The following is a 20570-nucleotide window of genomic DNA, read 5'->3' on the forward strand; positions in this document are numbered from 1 at the left end:
AAACAATGTCCAATTGTAAACAAAAAACAATGTCCAATGAGTGGAAGTTTGTAGTTTTTTCTCGTAATCAACAAATCAATAAACAGATAAATTAAATCAATAAACGATAATCTTTTCTCCTAACTAAAACTCTGCTATTTACAAATTTTTCCTCAATATATATACTCTATGCTTTTCCTAAAATATCCTTCAAAACACCGTCATAAATCACCGCAAAAACATATTTACAATTATTATTGGTAAAAACTATTAAAGCTATTAAATCTCTAACGTCATTAAATGTTCTAGAACTTTCCGGAATTACAAAGTTGTTTATCAAAAAATGTGGTACATAAATGTGTTGTTTCCTTTAAGAATATACCTGATAAATAATATCGTACACTCAGATCAAGGGTGCCACAAGTCAAAAAGTGTCAAACTGAGAAAATCAGGGTTGAAGTTTCAAGTTTTTAATATTTTTTCCAACTAAGAGTGCTATTTGTATCTGTCATTTTGTAAACATTCGTTTTAGACTTGCGGTATTTTGTCACCATGTACAACACATAAATTCTATCAAATGACATTCATAACTCAATATCCATAATTTTTGACTTTTGGCACCCTTGATCTGGGTGTGCGATATAATGGCATAACAGAGGGTGAATGGAAAAAATGTTTTGCCAATCATAAGCAATCATTTAAAAATAAAAAGTATTCAAAAGACACCATGCTGTCAAAATATATATGGGAATTAAAAGATAAAAATATTGATGATTTTATACTGATTTGGTCCATTCCTTAAAACAGCGCTTGCATATAACAATATTTCCAAAAAATGTATACTATGCATACAAGAAAAATTTGAAATATTTACACATGCAAACCAAGAATGTTTATTAAACAGAAAATCAGAATTATTTTTCTAAATGCAGGCACGAAAATAAGTTTCTCCTAAAAAACCATAAAAATAAATGAGCTCAAATAATAGTTACATTAGGTCCCCCTTTTAAAAAATATTTTTCTAAAAAAGCATAAGTAATCATTTCCAAAGCATTCTTTTTATAATAGTGTCAGTAAATTCCACAAATGTGTGAAGATTTACAGTAGTTTAAACATTTGCGACTTTCTGTAATTTAATTTTTGGTATAAATTGAAGTTTTATTAACTTAATCATTCATTTCTGATGAGTCTTTATTGATGAAACGCAGTGTTAAATGAGAAAAAATTTTTGTTATGTGATTTTCTTCTAATTTATAATTGCTCTGTTCTCTTAAGAACATTGAGCACTCTATTTTATAGAATACATTTTATAATTGTTTATATATATATATATATATATATATATATATATATATAATATATATATATATATATATATATATATATATATACATATATATATATATCAAGCCTTCTAAGGAGACGCACACCTTATGAGAGCACGCATATAATATTTGTTTTGACAACTTAACCATGGCTCCTTTCATGTTAGCGTATTTAAAAAATGCACTGAATAAACAAATGTAAACTTAAACTAAAATTAAAAATAAACTTGAAAGAGAAATAAAAACTTAAAAAAAAAAAATTAAACTAAAAAAATTAAAATCCTAATGACTGATAAAATGAACAAGTTATAATGAAAATAAAAACATGAATTAATATGTTTTAATTTTAATTAAAAAGTGTTTCACCACCAAAAATTAAAAAAAAATTAAAACTTTGATACTTTTTAATTTCTACAAAGAAAATGAAACATATAAGAAAAATTTATCCGTTAGTAAGATTTGAACCCTCATCTGATATAATAGGCTTTTTATTATATATGTCAACGATATCCCTGAAGTAATTAAATCAAAAGCTGCTCTTTTTGCTGACGATACCAAAATCTTCCGTTCTATTGAAAATACTCAATCTGCACAAGAATTACAAAATGACATCGACGCTCTTGTTACATGGTCTCAAAAATGGGGAATGAAATTTAACATTGATAAATGTTCTGTAATGCACTTAGGAAACAACAACAAATCCCATACTTATAATATGCAAGATCCAGAAAAAAATATAAGAGTAAACATTAAAACCACAAATTGCGAACGAGATTTAGGTGTTCACATAGATTCGAACTTATTATTTTCCAAACACACAACTATTCAAGTCAACAAAGCCACACAAATAATAGGAATAATAAAAAGAACATTTACATCGTATCCAGACTTATTATCCTTCAAAAAACTATTTTCAGCACTAGTCCGCCCTCACCTAGAATACTGTGGATCAATCTGTAACCCTGGACTTCTCAAAGACAAACGGCAACTAGAAAATGTGTTAAGAAGAGCTTCGAAACGAATCAATGGATTACAGGATCTACCGTATGAACAAAGATTGTTGGCATTAAATATGACAACTGTAAAATACAGGCTACTTCGTGCAGACCTAATCAACGTCTACAAATGGTGCAAAAACAACAATAGTGACAGTAATAAATTTACTATTTCAATAAAGACAAAAGGTCTTTTTGAAATAGATAGTAAATTTATTACTCGTGGTCATATATAAACTAAAAAAACAATCTTCGCGATTAAATTTACGTATGAATTTTTTTTCTCTAAGAATAATAAATAAATGGAACTCTCTTCCTAATCACATTGTATCAGCATTATCTTTAAAAACGTTTAAACTGCTTCTAGACAATCATCTAAAAAATGAATCGCTTCTCTATGACTAATCCACATTTTATTTTCTATTAGTTATACAAACTCTGTAATTGTCAAGTATTATATAATTAGGTTGACAGGCAGTTTATGCCTTCACAATTTATTGTAAAACCTTAATTTTAAAAAAAAAAAAAAAAAAGAAAAAAAAACTTTTTTTAGAAAATGTCTGCTGACACCCCCTAAATGTGTTCTACATAATAAAATAATACTGGATTTAAAAGATTTTCAAATAAAAAATATTTTTAGGGGTGCCACAAGACCGTTAAACATCAAATAGGTCCCTAATATATTGAAAAAAAAAGTTCTTTAAAAGCATATCGTGTTGGGTCTCAAAAGAAGTGAATTTTTATAAAAATTTTAAAAGTAATAAAAAAAATTTATGGAAACACAAATTTAAAAAGTTTATTTAAAAAAACTATGGAAACATGTACTTTTTTATTTTTTGTTGAAAAATCATAGTTTTTAAGCCATAAAGTTCTAACTCGTAATCTTTATATAAAATGATTATCGTTTTTAGATGTTTTATAAAATTTCACATCTTTTGAGACCCAACATGATATGCTTTTAAAGAACTTTTTTTTCAAAATATTAAGGACCTGTTTGATGTTTAACGGTCTTGTTAAACATTAAACAGGTCCTTTCCCTAAAAATACTTTTTATTTAAAAAATTTTTAAATCCAGTTATTTTTTCACTGATGCATATTCGTTTAGACGCATCAATTTTTTTCTCTTTGTCTTAATTTTTTTCTATGAATTGTCAACTGATATGCATGCAAGTTGATATCAAAATAATTGTTGTGTTGTGGGCTAATAAAAACCACAAAAAAATTTTTTCTATGTGTCTTTATTAACACGAGAGTATGTTTGATATACAAAAGCACATTTTTTAATTGGAATATATCTATAGACGCAATCAGGTTAATAACGGTAATTATTGATTTTTAATCTTTTTTACACAAATAAATTGATAAGTTTTAGTGTAATTTGATCTTTTGCTCTGCCAGTATCATTTTTATTGCATTTTACAAAATGCCTAAAAGAAAGTATTTGACAGATGCTGAAAAAATACAAATTAATTTATATCGTGGCTCAGAAATCTCACCAGCACTTTCTATACAAGAAATAGCTAGAAAAATTGGAAGATCTGACCATGTTGTACGAAATTACATTGCAAAAGGTGACAATTACGGTGTAAAAAAGGCAACAAACGGCAACAAAGTATTAACAAATCAGCAAATTAATCGAATTCGCTTCGAAGCAACCAAAAATAAATTGAATGCAACACAAATAAAGGATAAATTATTATTGCATGTCACCAATATACATGTTACACATATTCTACGTACAACACCAAACGTAAAGTGGTAGAAACCACACCAAAAACCAATGTTAAAAAAACACCATAAAATTGCTAGATTACAGTTTGCTAAAAACCATATGCATTGGACTCAGTCTTTGTTTAACTTACAAATAATAACAAAGAACTAAGTCACAAATGCGTATCACCAGATCAAAATATACAAGTAAACTGAAAATAATTATTGATGAGGCTAATTCTATTTGCTACCGCAAATATTAAGTATTATACATTTTATGCTTTTATCAAATGTACTGCAATTTAATTATGCAAATTATAATCTAAAAAGTAGTTGTTTTTAACAATAATTATGTAAGTATGGATACAGTAGATACACCACACAAATTTGCTTAGAGATTTACAAAATATTGGATCAGTACATGGTGAGGCTAATTCTATTTTCTCCACTGTATATATATATATATATATATATATATATATATATATATATATATATATATATATATATATATATATATATATATTATATATCGTTAGATTTAAGAGACGAATTTAAGGAAAAATACTTAATACTCAAGAGAGTTGTTCTTATGAAATAAATTTAAAAAGTGAAAACAATTAAAAATAGCAGCTGACAAAAAAGTTAAAATCATGGTGTAGACTGAGACTTGACTTATAAAAAGGGAATAAAAGGTTTCATATCTGCCTGAATCTAGCAGTGTATGTAAAAGGTACAATGATGGCCAAAAAGATTTGTTAAAAGGACCGTGTGGGTGCATAAATCTTAGCATAATGAAATGTATCATATTTACACAAAAGGATTTCACCAAATTTCAATGTATTGATGTTAATTTGCTGATTAGGTTGAATACTTTGAATACAGAAAAAGATAACATGCCTGTTAAATTAAAATCTTCACTTGTTCATTTAAAGCTAATAGTATCAATAGATTCTGGGTTTAATTGATGATAACTCCTAGTTCCAGGAAATGTTCAGTCTTACTTTTTCAATTTAAAAAAAAAATAATCTCTTTAATATTATTTGTACTGCAGTTAAACAACTTGTTGTTAACATTTTAGCATTAAAAAAGATCAACTTTTTTCAGTTCAAAAAGTTATTAGTTATACATTGTAAATCTCTGTTAAAATCATTATTTTAGATGGATGACTGTTTTCAATCTATATATTTGCAAATCAAAAATCTTATAAACATATGTACTTTCTTAAAACATTTTTAGACATCGAATACATAATAACATTGAATACAGAATGATTAAAAACTAAATGGAACAAGTATAACCAAAAATATTTCTGAAGACAATATTTTCAAAGATATCTTTACTTTATTAAAAATGCCAAAAAAAAATTTTTTGTTCAGAAAAGGGGGCATAGCCCCCGGTGCCCCGACCTAATGGACCTGGTCTGCACTCTTTCTGGTCATCTACCCAAGAAACAATTTTAATACATGTTCATCAGGAATACACAAATGCTGAAAGTTTCAGAGCTCCAGTTGGTCTGGAAAGTAGTGAAAAGTCACAAGATTCTGCTACAAAAAAGTGGGGCTTATGAATTTTATTCTTTACAAATTTTAAAGTAAAAAGATCAAATATTTTTAAAGTTATGTAATTTGAAACCTCTAAATAAGCGTTGCATTTCTGAGTGGCCAAGAGGCGACTGGCCAATACTTGTTAAAACTAAAATGGTCATATTTCAGGGTCTACTTGTAGCCAGAGGCTAAAATTTTCAAGGAATTCTTATTTTACTAAGTACTCTCATCTGTATAAAAATCAGCAAAGTCTGAGACATAAGGTGACATTTTTAAAATTTTTTGGGTCATTTGACATGGAATTACCCTATAGTATAACTAAAATAAAATTGAAAATGACATAAAAATTTAGTTTAACTCTTACATTATATAAGTGTTCTTATATCATGAAATGTTAAAAGTGATTAATTTTATGGTACCATTAAACATGAGGTACCATTAAACATGATATTAACAAATTTTAGGGATATAAAAAAGCTAATAAATAATTTGAATTGAATTAAATACATTTCCTGACAGAGTTGCAATTTGTCCAATCAACTGTTTTCATCAATCAACATTTGTTCAATCAACATTGACTGTTTCTTGAAGGAATTTAATGCCATTATTTGGTTGACTCACACAAGTGTTATTATTTTTTATTAACATTATTTTGCAAAAATTTAGTTTTATTGTAAGGACTTAATTAAAAGATATAAATAAAACATGCGGTTGTTAAATTTGGAACAATGAATTTGGTTTTAAAACTAGCACATTTTAAAATTATTTTTTCTGCACTATTACATTAAGTAATGATAGTATATATTAAAAACATTAACAAACAAGTCAAAATCGTTACTTTCAATTGCTAAAACATCTGAATCTAGCAAAACTACTTTTTATATGGTTATAAAGCAATACAAAAGCTCTCTATTAAACAAAAAAAAAAAGGATTTGGAAGAAAGAGTGACTTTAAACATAAGAAAGCAGCAATTTGACGATCATTCACACTAGTGTTGTTACGACTTTAAATTAATTTGACTGTCAACTAAAGTGACTAATATATTTTCGAAAGTTGACTAAAAGTTGATTTAGTCGATATATGGGAAAAATTTATTTTTTTGAAATAAAGTTTAATAAAAATACTAAAATAATTTATATTTGCTTTTTATTTTTTAACATCATATCATTCAAATAGAAATGGAGCAAAACAATATCAGAGACGGTACGCTTCGACAATATAATTTATTTCTAGACCCCAATAATACTTGCTATATATCAAAAAGTCTATACAATCATATTTTCAAAGTGAATGTATCAATGATATTTAGATTTTTAAGCTTCATAACTAAATTTTGCCCCAGAGCTCCAAGCCAGCTTGGAATGAGCATTGGAATGAGAATTGTTTCTCAGCGCAGCGGCCTTGCTTGTCAAGGTTCGTGCTTTGGAGTTATAGAGTTGAGAGAGGGTTATAACCACACTTTAGTAGCCTCCTCATCTGTAGTGACCTTCTGGGCCTTGGGGAGGTGAATGAACAACAAAAAAACAAAACAAAAAAAAACATAAATCAGATGGTTTTCATACTATGTAATTTTTTATGAAAACTCATCTATTTTATAGATGATTTGTTATGAAATTAACAAACAAAAAGTAAAGATTGAAAAGTTAAATCGAATGACTTTTTATATATGAATTTTAAAATTTTTACTAGACTAAATCAACTTTTAGTTGATTAGTAGGAAGTCCATCGTCAAATAAATCGATTATTTAATTTTTCAAGCCGATTAATTTCAATTTTCAACTAGTCAACTTTTTTGATTTAGTTGAAGTTGATAACAACACAAATTCAGGCAAAATCCTGGCTTATTGAACAGATAAGGAGCCAAAAGGTATTATATGTGTCAGCAACAAGTTCAAGTATAAATTATTGAATAAATTTTGTAAGAAGCTTTTCTTGTGGCGAGCAATATACAGCTGCTGTTTGAGATCTTAAGCTTTCGTCACATTGCCAACTTTAAACTCGGATGTTTACATCAATGAATGCTTGCAAGCTAGACTTTTACCACTTTATCGAAGTTGTGATGTCCCCTGTTGGTTTTGGCCTGATCGTGCTTCTTGTAATTATTATAAGAAGGCAGAGTGGTACAATTCAAGAGACATCAAGTTTATACCAAAAATCTTGAATCCACCAAAATGGCTGCAGTTCATCCCATCAATAAATTTTGGAGAGTTGGCAAAGGATATTTGTGTAAGAGTTGCATAATAATAAGTACAGCTAAAGATTTGATTAAAGAGTGGATTAGTAGGAAAAAAAAAAGCCAAAGACGTTGTACAGAAGTTGATGTTGTTAATTAGCGTAAATGTTCACTTATTTTTTCTAAGTAATGAAAAATGTTAAAATAAAAAGCATTTTTATAATCTTCAAGTTCCTTAGATTAAAATAGATATCGAAGTTTTAACATTAGTTTAATTATGTTTTTAATTTTTCATTGTTTCCGATTTAATGATCACATGCTTTAGATTGTCACACATTGTTTAATTGTTTTTATATTTGTTTATTTGCTTTGTGTTTATTGTAATATATATTTCAATAGCACTAGAAGGTGCAGCTTTTGGCGCTCGTTTACCGTCTGATCAAATGACCGCTCAAGAAACATCTTGTTTTCAAGATATCAGTCAGGGTACTTTAGCATTGCAAAAGAAGTTTCTTTATATTCGCAATAGAATTGTGAGCTATTTTGTTTTTTTTTTAATATTTTTTTGATTTTGGGTTTTAGAGTTTTACATTCGAACTGTTTTTATTTACTAAAACCTTTAACACCAACATTTAAAGTCAATATCTTTTGTAAAATTCTTTTGAAAAAGCAAAAAATTTGCAGGCAGCACAACATTACAATTTTAAAATCTTTTTTTTTACTCATTTACTCAAAACTGTCTTTACAAAAATTTCACATTCAATTTATACTTTACAAATCACCTCAAATATGCTCATTAAAAAAATCGCTTATACTATATTTATATTTTCTCAAGGAAACTACGTCAGTCAAAACAGCCGTACACAATTTCTCCCACGCAATTCAATTACACTCCTCCTTGACCCTCAGGGATCACAGTCGGAAAAGCAACAATCTTCAGAGTATTGAAGGGGTATCCATTGTTCTCAATTACTCCTCCTCAGGGGCACTTCAGTTCCCCAGACCTTGTCGCCAGTCTCCAGGTGATTCATACCCTTGCTTGCCGACATGGTCTCCATGTTTTTGCCACAACTTGTACTATTATTGCGGACCTCTATTTCTATATCTGTCACATTGTTTATTCGAGTTTGCTGCGTTCCGCTTCTTGGTCTGATGTGCTTTATGTGGCGCGACAACCTGTCTACATCGACCACTTGTTCTGACACATCCTGAGTAATGGTACCTGGACGCCATTTCATCACACACTCTTGCCAACTCGTGAGTTTGCCACTCTTTTGACAGCTCGGTGGTTTCTTTCAATGATGCCATTCCCCGAAGGACAATAAGCGGCTTGAAGCTTCAAATGCACCCCCAACTTTCAAGAAATTTTCTAGTCTCTTCACTTCTAAATGCAGTGTCATTGTCCATCAATATTTCTTCTGGTGTTCCTCTTTCGCAAAATATGGACTGCAATTGCTGAATTACTGCGATGCTTCCCTGCGAGTGTGGCAGCTGACGCCACAGTCAATCAAGCTCAAATAACTTTCCCCTCTGTAACGAGTGATATCTATTGCTAATCTTTTCCAATTTTCGTTGACTTCTAATTTCCCGTGGGTCCATGCAACGGGTGCCGGATCTATCGATTGGCATGGTTCGCACTCCCAAATTACTTTTTGTACAACTTATTTTGTTGCAGTCGGAAAATTTTTTCGAACGAAGTGTAAAGTTCTTCTGACTCCAAAACGTCCAGTCCACTTGTGAATTTCCAAAATTGGTTCTCTATCCATCAACACCATTCCGGTACAATTCGTGACATCGTTAAGTTTTAACATTCTCATCCACCGACCGGGTATTCTAGTTAATGAGTTGGCCAAATTGTCCTTCGACAATATCAGATTTATGTTGACATCCAAATTATAGTCATCAACCAACTCCCGGAACAAGTTCACTCTTCGCCGCAAAAGCAGTTCAGCTGACGCTTTTTATCTTAGTCTGGACTTTGCGATTACAGCATCAGAAATCCAGTGAAAAACCGTTCTAGAATCTGTGAACAACAAGCGTCAGACAATACCATTTGCTCTAAAGCATGACCGTTTGATACGGCCATAATGTTTCATCTGCTTTCAGCTGGAGATATGCTTTTTGCAGGTCGATAATTGCTGCGTTGTTACCAATTTGTCTCCACTGCCTCAACTTCTCAGCACAGACGTCCGAATCTATTGTGAAAACCTCAATGAACCTATTGGTTTCCCTTCAATCTAGCACCGGCTAAACTTTGTTTTTATTGCATTGAACCACTGTCATTAGTGGCAGCTGCCCCTTTGGCGGTCCCATCGTATGTTCATCATATTCCAGTAACCATCCTTGCTTTATCCAGTCTTGCTTTATCCAATTCCGTAATTTGCTCTCATACTCTTGCTTAACGTCTTCCAGAACCGTGTAATGAGCAACTGTATTTGTAGATAACTTTGGATTGTCTCCTTTTTCCCATATCCATTTAACTCTCCAGTCCACTCCATCGAACACTGCTTTGTGGTCTCTTTTCTTGATTTCAAGTTGTGTTTTTTCTTCGTTTTTCGCCACTGCAAAAACATTTCCTCCAAACCCTGCTTTACCTGACGGAAGAATGGAAAGCCCTCCTAGCAATTGTATTGAAGTCATTTCAAGCATTACATCTGCTCTAAATGGTCGGAAACTTGCCACTAGAACCCGATCCCGTGCGAAGACATTGCCAACCTCAAGCTAAACCATTGTCGTTCCAACACATCTTTGAACTTCGCCTCCAAATGTTGTAACCTTTACATCACTCGATCGCTCCAGTTGGTTGTTCAAAACCAATTTTTGAAAAATAATCATTGTTTGGGATCCAGTATCGACAATAGCTCTCGCATTTTTACCATCTACCTTGATTTGGATGACCACAATTGCGCTTAATCCATGGGCATTCGAGAGCAAGCTAGAGCTCTCCTCCTCATTTTTCTGCTGCTTTGTACATTTTGCCGCCACGTGTCCTATCTCTTCGCATTTGAAACATTGAACATTCCTCTTGGAGGCTGCGCTGTTCTTCACGATGTGATTTAACCTTTGACATCGTTCTCACAACGTTGCGGCGGGTGGTGGCAGTGGTTACATTTGAATCATTTGTGCTTTCGGCAACATCACGTCAATTGTTTCTTTCGCAGCCCGAAATCTTAAAGAAACTGCTTCTGGCAATCCAACTTCGCAAGACATGACAAGCGTTTCAGATCCGCCAAATAGATGTCCACTCATTCCTCATCACTTATCTTTCGCTTGGTAACAATTCATATGTTGTGTAGGCATCCAAAGAAAAAGCTTGCAGCAAGACATCCTCAATTTTATTTGCATCTTTCTTGTCTTCTTCTCCCAAGCCATTGTAGATTGCATAAGCATCACTTTGCAACAAAACAGAAAAGAGTACTGTCAACTCAACATTTTGCATCTTTGCAATCACTTTGGTTCGCTGCAGTCAAGTTGCGGCATTGGATGTCCCATCATATTTTTTGAAGATATCCAAAAATCTCAAAGATGACTCCACTACTGCCCAGTTAGCTTGTTATTTTCTCACAGGCAGCACAACATTACAATTTTAAAATCTTTCTTTTTACTCATTTACTCAAAACTGTCTTTACAAAAATTTCACATTCAATTTATACTTTACAATTCAACTCAAATATGCTCATAAAAAAAACCACTTATACTATATTTATATTTTCTCAAGGAAACTAGCTCCAAAAATGCTTGTTCGTCTAGTTTTTTTCCTTGAACATCAGCTCTTTCGAATTCGCTTCCTTCATCTTGCTTTTCTGATTCATATAATTTGCAATCCTTTAAGTCGTCCATCAATCGTTATCTTGCTCTACAATCTTCATCTTTTCTCTTCCAGTAACTTCTAACTTTAATTAGTGGTTGCTTGCAGCCTTGATGGAAGCAAAGATGTTTAAAAAAAAAAGAAAAAGTACTACTATGTATTCAAATGTATTTAGAATGTCATAGTCATGTAATACAATAAATTTTCAATCCAACAATGACTCAGACCGTTGACTTTGCTCTTGCTTGTTGCATGGAAGGAATAGAAGGTACAGTTTGTCTTTATTTTTGCATGACGAGTACATTTCCATCATTACTTTGATTGCGCACTCTGCGCAATGATTACTTCTGAGGATCTATTCTATGGATGGCTCTTACTTCGAGTGATTTTTCAAAGAGCCTAAAGCCTTTTTGTATGGATTCAGTACTTCAGCCAAGTTATTAAAGTCGTTTTTGTTGTACAGTTGGTCTGTAAACCAATGGTCTGCCCAGCCATACGATATAGATCAACATGCTCTCTGCAGAACTGTCCTTGTTGAAGGAATTAAAATAAAGGCCAGCATCGCTAGTATAGCTCTGGAATTCCACCTTGCATTGCTGATGTTGGGTATTTTCTGAAACCTGATCAATGAAAAATGCCCCCTTTTCATCAAAAAATTGGTACACTCAAGTGAGATGGAATAAAAATTTCATATTATCTCTCCAGCCTGATGTTTTGAGAATTACTTCTATTCCGACTTTTCAATCATTCTTTTTTCAGCTTGATTGCCTCTTTGATTGTTGACTTGTAAATAGCTGATTGACATGGAGTTAGGATGTCAATATATTAGCAGCTTCGTTTGTTGATACTCTTGTGTAGGTCACCAAGTTGACTGCAATTTTGCTTTTATGATGTTTTCTGCTTTGTGTAGGAGTAGTCTCATCTTCTTTTTCTTCATTGTTTTCATAATTATTGTTGTCAGCCTCAGAGTCAGAATCACTAAAACCAGGATAGTAAGATGATGAGTTTGATGACCTATTAGAAAGTTTTTGTCTTTTATAGGGATGGATTGTTTCTTTACTGGCCGCTTGGCCTGTAGAGTCCCCCACTGTTCCTTTGCTTTCCACTTGGAGATACAATTGCTTGTCCTCGGAAAATAACCAAGTTCCCATCCACTTTAGTAATATCAAAAATTTTATTTTAAGGGGTTCGTAGCTTCCCCGCTTGACACATTCATCATAACATTTCAGTATTTTATCAAGCTTTGCTCATATAGCTTGATCAGAAACATGAGGAAAATTTACTTTATTCTTCCACAATTTGATGGCTTCTTTGGAAATTTCCGCTATTCCCTCCTTTCTTCTTTTGATTTTTAGTCCAAGGAAATGGTAGCGTCCGATAATTTGTTTTGCACTTTTCTTCCAGTGAATATTCTTAGTAAGGGACCATTCTTCTTCTTTTATGAGAGTTTTCAAATTTTATCAGATTATTGGTCCAGACATCCTTCTTCTTCTGAATGCTACTATCGCTAGACTTGTACGTCGCCATGTGTTTCTTCTGTAAAAACTATAAAATTAGATAAGCAGCTATATATACACAGTCTAAATTGTTCTAGAATATTCTAAATTGTTCTAGAATATTCTTAATTGTTCCAGAATGTTCTAAATTGTTCCAGAATGTTCTAAAGTTGTCTAAAATATTCTGGAATTTTCCAAAATGTTCTAAAGTTCTAAACACTTTTAATCTATACAAGTTTTAAATGATTTTCAGCAAAGCCACACGTATTAGTAGTAGCAGTAACAAGATTAAATAAATGACGATTCATAATTTTAATTGCGGGGTGACCTTTTTTTACAACCCAGAGGAATTGAACATGTTTTCAATGTTTTCTAACAAAAGTTCATTGATTTATGACACAGAAAATTTTTTTTTTTTCAAAAAGTCATAATCCTAATATATATATATATATATATATATATATATATATATATATTATATATTATATATTATATATATATGTATATATATATATGTATATATATATATATTTATTTATATATATATATATATATATATATATATATATATATATATATATATATATATATATATATATATATATATATATATATATATATATATATATATATATATATATTTATTTATTTATAGCTTCAACTTTGGTTAAGCAATGTTAGAGAAGAATTGGTTTGTGAAACAGTTATTTCAAATATTGAGCCTCCTTATAATGGTGAGATATCTATTTATATTTTCTGTTCTCAATAATATGTTGTTTTATCAGCTTAGTTTATGGTATTTTTAAACTTAATAAATAATAGTATTTTTATTTGCTTATTAGGGTAACCAGTAAATATACAGTTTTTTTGGGATAATGGTGTTTTTAAAAAAAATAGTTATAAAGTCAAGGATTATTCTCATGAGACTTCAAAATATACTGACATGTTTTATTTTAAAAGGGAAAATAAAAAAAATGTTGAATTAATTATTTTTAATTTCCATCAAAAAAGTTACTCAGAAATAAAAAGACAATTAAAGTGTTAAAAATCAAATTTGCATAATGATAAATAGTAATTTATTCTATAAATATGTGAATTTATGTTATTATTATCATAAATAATATCTTTGTAATTTTACTACATTTTCACAACTTTGACTTATGTGTTTTTTTATGTGTTATAATTTTTTTAAATAAATATTTTTAAGTTTTAAGAACTCTTATAATTTTTTGCAACTTTTCACTACTTTGGGCGGAGTCATTTTTTCTAATGTCAACTAATTTGAGGTTTACCCCTTTTCTATGTTTGGTTGAAGCTTAATGTTCTAGTCCTTTTGAAAAAAATTATTATATTCTTAATTTTCAGATTATTATCATTTATGTATGTATGCATGTATGTATGTATATATATATATATATATATATATATATATATATATATATATATATATATATATATATATATATATATATATATATATATATATATATATATATATATATATTCTTTAAGGTTTTTATTTTTCAAATAATATTATCTTTATCACTATCTTATTTGTTATGTTATCTTTTATCATCCTATTTAGATGATGTCATACTAATAAAAAGAGTACATGCATTTTTGAATCGCTATGGATCAATTAATATTGGTGTTTATAATGTTGTTAATAAAATATTGCCACTAAAAAATGCACCCCGAATAATTGTGGTTGGTGCTGGAGTCTCAGGTCTTACTGCTGCTAGACAACTTCAATCGTTTGGGTTTGAAGTTCTATTGCTTGAAGGCAGAGAGCGCGTTGGAGGAAGAGTTGCCACTTATCGATCTGGTCAATTCATTGCTGATCTTGGTGCAATGGTTGTAACAGGACTTGGTTTGTTTTTTTTAAATTTGTTTAAAAAGTAAAGAAGAAGAAAAAAATCACACTAGTTGCTTTTTTTTGAAAAGTAATCTTTTATTAGAAACCATTGTTTAATAAAAATTATTTTTTATTTTTACATACAAGTTTAAATAATAAAATAATATAGAGTTGATTAGTTGAAAGATTATTATTATTTTTTTTTTGATGGTATTTGGTACCAATCATATAAATGTCAACATTAGATAGAAAATAAGAAAACAAAAAAAAGCTTATAATCTAACATGTTCAGAGCATTATTTGAACATTATTAATCATATTAGCAAGTGTTAATTCAAAAGTTATAGCTCCAAAATCAAACTTAACCTTAAAAGTCCAAAATGACATTGAAAGTTGTTTGCAATTGCAAATTGATATTAAAAGTTTTTGCATTTACCTCATGACAATCAAAGTTGTTTATCGATCAGGCTTCTTTATCAATCAGTGCTATATTACAGTAATACACGTTGGTATGTTGAAAGAAAATAATAAATATAAATCATCAACAAATCTAATAATTGGTAATAGTTAATAATAATAAAAAGAAAGTTGATGATAAAACTGAAATAAAGCAATATGCAAACAAACAAAAAAGACAAAGTACCTAAATATGGATATGTATATATATATATATATATATATATATATATATATATATATATATATATATATATGCATGTAAGTATATATGTATATATATATATATATATATGCATGTATGTATATATGTATATATATGTGTGTATATATATATATATATATATATATATATATATATATATATATATATATATATATATATATATATATATATATATATATATATATACACACATATATATACACACATATATATATACACATGCATACACAACCATACACACACACACCAGACGTGGATTCAGCATTTTTTTAATGTCCAACCTCCAGACAAGAAACAAACTCCAAACATTTGCATGTCTATACCCATGTCAAATGAGGATGCCTTACAAAAACCTGCAATAATTGGAGTCCAGAAAAAATAAATCCCCAAAATTTTAGCCACAAGATAATTTATAACATTTTTATAACAAATTTAAGATTTTTAGTATCTATTACAAGTCTTTGCTTATTTATTTTCATATATAACAGGTTTCAAATAGTTTCTTGCTTAATTGTTAGTAATGGTGTCTCCTTTTTCAACAAAAAGAATAGCACCTCTTGTTTTGAATATGTAGAACATGTTTTTCAGTTACAGACTTTTACCTTCATTAACCTAACTAGTGTCTTCTTATAGACAATGTAATGTTGTTACATAGTCCATAAGAAGACTACTTTATCTACTTTGACTTAAATATCTCATTGATTGCAAAATGACCAATCAATTATTCTCAGCCATATTTATGGTTCAAGAGTGCCCTGACCAGAAATAATCTTCAAGACTCTCTCTACTATCTTCAAAGAGAGCAAAACATTGGCAGCTGTACTATATTTTGGGATTTGGTCACCATAAACCAATACCAATTCATTTGTTATTGCTTATACTATAATTTCAAGTACTTTTTAAATATATTTTAATATATACTCTATATTCAATTTTTTTCCATTTTTAAATTTCTTTTTTAAATGTGTTTAATAAAATTTAAATATTTTTTTTTAATCACAATCATAATACTTTAGCAAGTACTTAAATGTTTATAATTAAATACAGTTTAAGCTGATATAAATATTAAAATATTTTCTTATTGCAACTTTATAGAGGAAGTTTTATGAACTTTTCTAACAATAAATGAATAAATTGTATTTTTTTTCCATTTTTAAATTTCTTTTTTAAATTGTATTTTAGGAATAATATAAAATTAAAAATAGTAGCAATATTAGTATAACTTATTAATACTAGTAATAATAATAATATAAATATTAGTAGGTCCTTTAAATGGTGTTTAATCTTTCCCAAACTTTGCAGTTAACTTCATTTCATGAAATAAAATAAAATTTTTTGAGACAAAGCTCAGTTTGAGACAAAGTTCAGCAGAAATGTTTTATTTATTTTATTATGTATTATTCAGGGATTTTCTTTTTCCAGATATTTCTGGAATTCCCGATATTTTTCTCAATTTTTAGTTTTTTCCAAAACGTTTTCCATACATACAAGTTAAGGTATATATTTTTGTAATATAGTTCGTTTTATAAGCTTTTTCACTCATCACTCATACAAAATTAAGAAAAGTTTGAAAAAAAAATTAGAAAAAACTCTAATGCTAAAAGCAGAATTAAGAGGATATAATTATAAAAGTTATTAATTTATAAAAACTTTGCATTTAATCAAAGTCCAATTTATGTAATTTTTTATTTAAAATTTTAAACTTTAAAAATAAAAAAAATTAAAACTTTTAAAGTTAATGTAATTTCAAAATATCAGATGAAGAAGTCAAAAAAATTAAATTTTTTTGACTTCTTAAAAAAAAATTATATTCCATATTAAAAAGATATATTTAGACTTTTTCCGGATATTTTACCTAAACAATTTAAAAAGTTTTTTAAGTATGGTCTGGTTGATCCGTGTCACATGATAGAGCCTATGATTTGGTTGAATCATAGGGCGCCGGTTGATCTATGAATATTAGGATTAATAAGTGCATTATCAAGTATGATACTTAAAATGTTTTATAAGTTGTATAAGTCTTTTAAAATTTTTGAAATGTTTAAGTATTGTTAGATTTATCTTAACATTAAAAAAATGTTCTTTCAAAATATTATAATTTAAAAAATTATTTTAGGTGGAAATCCAGTTACAATAATTAGTAATCAGGTTGATGTAAAGCTTACTAAAATCAAGCAAAAGTGTCCACTCTATGAATCAAATGGTCAAATTGTAAGTAAACCTATATTATGTTATTAATGGTTATTTATGCTTTTTTTCTAAATATTTTAATAGTAACAATGTTTTTCTAAATATTATTAAAATTTACTTTTTTTTATTTTTCTATTTATTTTTTTATTTATTTATCTTTATTTTTTAAAAGATCTAAAGTTATAATCTTTAAATGAAATTTATGAAATGGTCATTTTTTTCACATAAATTTGCATCTTCTGAGTACCTGGTTGACCTACTTTTGAGAAACTTTTTTTTTATGATATTAAGAATCCTGTTAAAGGTTCAAGGGTATTGCGCTAACCCTATTTATTATTTTTTTTTAAAAATATTAGTTGTTCCTGTTCCAACTTAATTTTCCACCTTTACAATTTTTTGAACCACTCTAATATATGTAATACATATATTTTGTAATATCGTCTCTAGAAGTTTTAAAATGTAAATACTGATACTACTCATCAGAATTAAAGCTTTTCTGTTTTATGTTTCGATTTATGAAATTTTGTTTTGTGAAATAAAAATTTTTGACCACGCTTATAACTTTTCTTTTTTTTACAATTTGACCATGGCTGTTTTGATGTTTTAACAATTGCAATAAAAAAATTGTTATATTATGAATAACTTTTAATCGTTGATCTTTTCTAAAGTTTTTATTTTACTTAAAAGCTTTCAATAAAATAAAAAAATCAGTTATAATAATCATTTAAAATAATTTTGTGTGAATTATATTTAAATATTTTTTAGTAGGCATGTATATTTTATGATAGTTTAAACATTTGGAACTATTTTTCCATGTTTTTCTAAAAATCTTTTAAAAGATTATTTTTGTGCAACTTTAAAAAAAAAAATGTTTATACAATTTGAAAATATTATATTTTTTTCTATTCAATAATATAATTTCACTTTTCAATAATTTAAATAAAATTTGTTCATTTATTAAACAATCATTAAAAGTAATTTGTAAAAGCGTTTTGCATAACTGTAATAAAACGTTTCAATAAATAAGTTTTTAAGTAATTTAAAAATGTTTCAATAGATAAGTTTTTAAGTAATTTAAAAATGATTCAATAGATCAGTTTTTATGTAATTTATTTGAAATGCAATTAAAAATATAACAAAAAGTAATTTTCGCTTCGAGTTTTTTGATTTTTATTTTATAGCTTATATATTTTCTTTTTTCCGAAAGGAATTGTTTTCTTTTTCTTTTTTAAGTTTAGCTTAGCATTTCTTTTTTCAGCATATTTCTGAAATGTTTAAATCATCAAAACATCTAAACAGTCGTGGTCAAGTTGTCAACAAAAAAATCATGGTCAGCAATAGTCTGCTCTCACCCTCTAAATGTGTTCTATATGATAACACTGGATTTAAAAGTTTTTTTGAAAAAAAAATATTTTTAGTGGTGCCACAAGACCCTTGAACATTTAATGGATCCCTAATATTATTAAGAAAAGAGTTTTAAATTTATATATACATATATATATATATATATATATATATATATATATATATATATATATATATATATATATATATATATATATATATATATGTATATGTATAAACCGTCAAAAGGGGTTACATTGGCCAAAAAACTTGCACCTTAACACAATAGTAATGTTATATTTAATATGAATTGTAGTAAGTTAGTAAAAACATTTTTAAACTATTAAATAAAAGATTCCCTATCCATCCATACCACTTTTTTAAATATTTGAAAATAATATATTTATTTTTGGTTATTTTAAAAATTTGGCCAAAGTTACCCAGGGGTTGGGGTTACTTTGACCACTTGTTATTTTCTCATATAAAATGCATTGTAAAAATATTCTAGTGCAAAGATACCCCACCCATTGAGTAACTATGGCCCAAAGGAAAGTAATAGACAAATTTAAAAATTTTAAATCTTATTTATTTATAAAACATTAGAAGCAAAACACGACATTGAACTTAATTGAAAAAATTGGTTACACATTTAAAACTGAAACCTGTCAAGTAAATTCTAAACTAAAAGATTTTAGTTGCAAACTAAAACACTTAAAAAGGAAAAAAAACATCCAGTTCAGGAACTTTAAAATGTCCATTTTGTTCAATAGTTTTGGAGGCCTAATTTTTGAAATGACATCCTTGCAACTGTAAATTAACTTGTCTTTCTTCTGGGGCCAAATCCAGCACTTACTTTTCTTCTCCATGCAATCAATTGTTAGCCCTTCTTCATTTACATCAGGCATCTTGTCAATGAGTCCTGCATAGTTGTTTTTGTCATACAACACCACTACAAAATTGCCTTCCTTCAAACACTTCTTTTCGTCCAAGCTCATTGTAGGAAAATCCTGTCTTTCAAGTCCAGTATTATCTTCACTCTGTGAAAAATTCAAATTATCTGACATGTTGTGGAGTGACATAATTGAGTCATCATCACTAATGCTATCAGGACTGTCAATTTCTTCTTCACAGATAATCTTTCTCGGTTTTTTACTTTTGCCTCCATTGCTCGTTGAAAGGACATTTTCCTCGAGAAACAAATCTTCATAGCAAATGCTTTTGCCAGGTAGTGCATTCAATTTCTTTCGCTTCCTCTTCTCTTTTGTGTTACTTTTACACTCATCTCTTTTCTTAGAAATGTGTTCAATAAAGGTTTTACTGACAATGCTGGAGTCCACTTTTTTCTGCGGAAGTCTTTTAAGAACATTTTCTTTGCAGAGTGGATAAATACCAGTTTTTCTAAATCCCGAAACAATATCGTTTCATTTTTCTGCATAAAGTCCATCAATCAGCTCTTTTAGCAGTC

The 20570-nt window shown here is 28.5% G+C and overlaps 1 protein-coding gene across 1 annotated transcript in view; it reads left to right on the forward strand.

Annotated features, from left to right (window-relative positions):
• The window catches only part of LOC105844871 (lysine-specific histone demethylase 1A), a 65727-nt gene that overhangs the window by 14314 nt on the left and 30843 nt on the right, over positions 1-20570 (forward strand). Inside the window, exons 3-6 of the mRNA XM_065793113.1 lie at positions 8130-8263; positions 13690-13768; positions 14620-14904; positions 17688-17782. Of these exons, the coding sequence (XP_065649185.1) occupies positions 8130-8263; positions 13690-13768; positions 14620-14904; positions 17688-17782 (593 nt within the window). The remainder of the gene's footprint in view (positions 1-8129; positions 8264-13689; positions 13769-14619; positions 14905-17687; positions 17783-20570) is intronic.

Source organism: Hydra vulgaris, chromosome 03 (genome assembly GCF_038396675.1).
Source record: "Hydra vulgaris chromosome 03, alternate assembly HydraT2T_AEP".
NCBI classification, from domain to species: Eukaryota; Metazoa; Cnidaria; class Hydrozoa; order Anthoathecata; family Hydridae; genus Hydra; species Hydra vulgaris.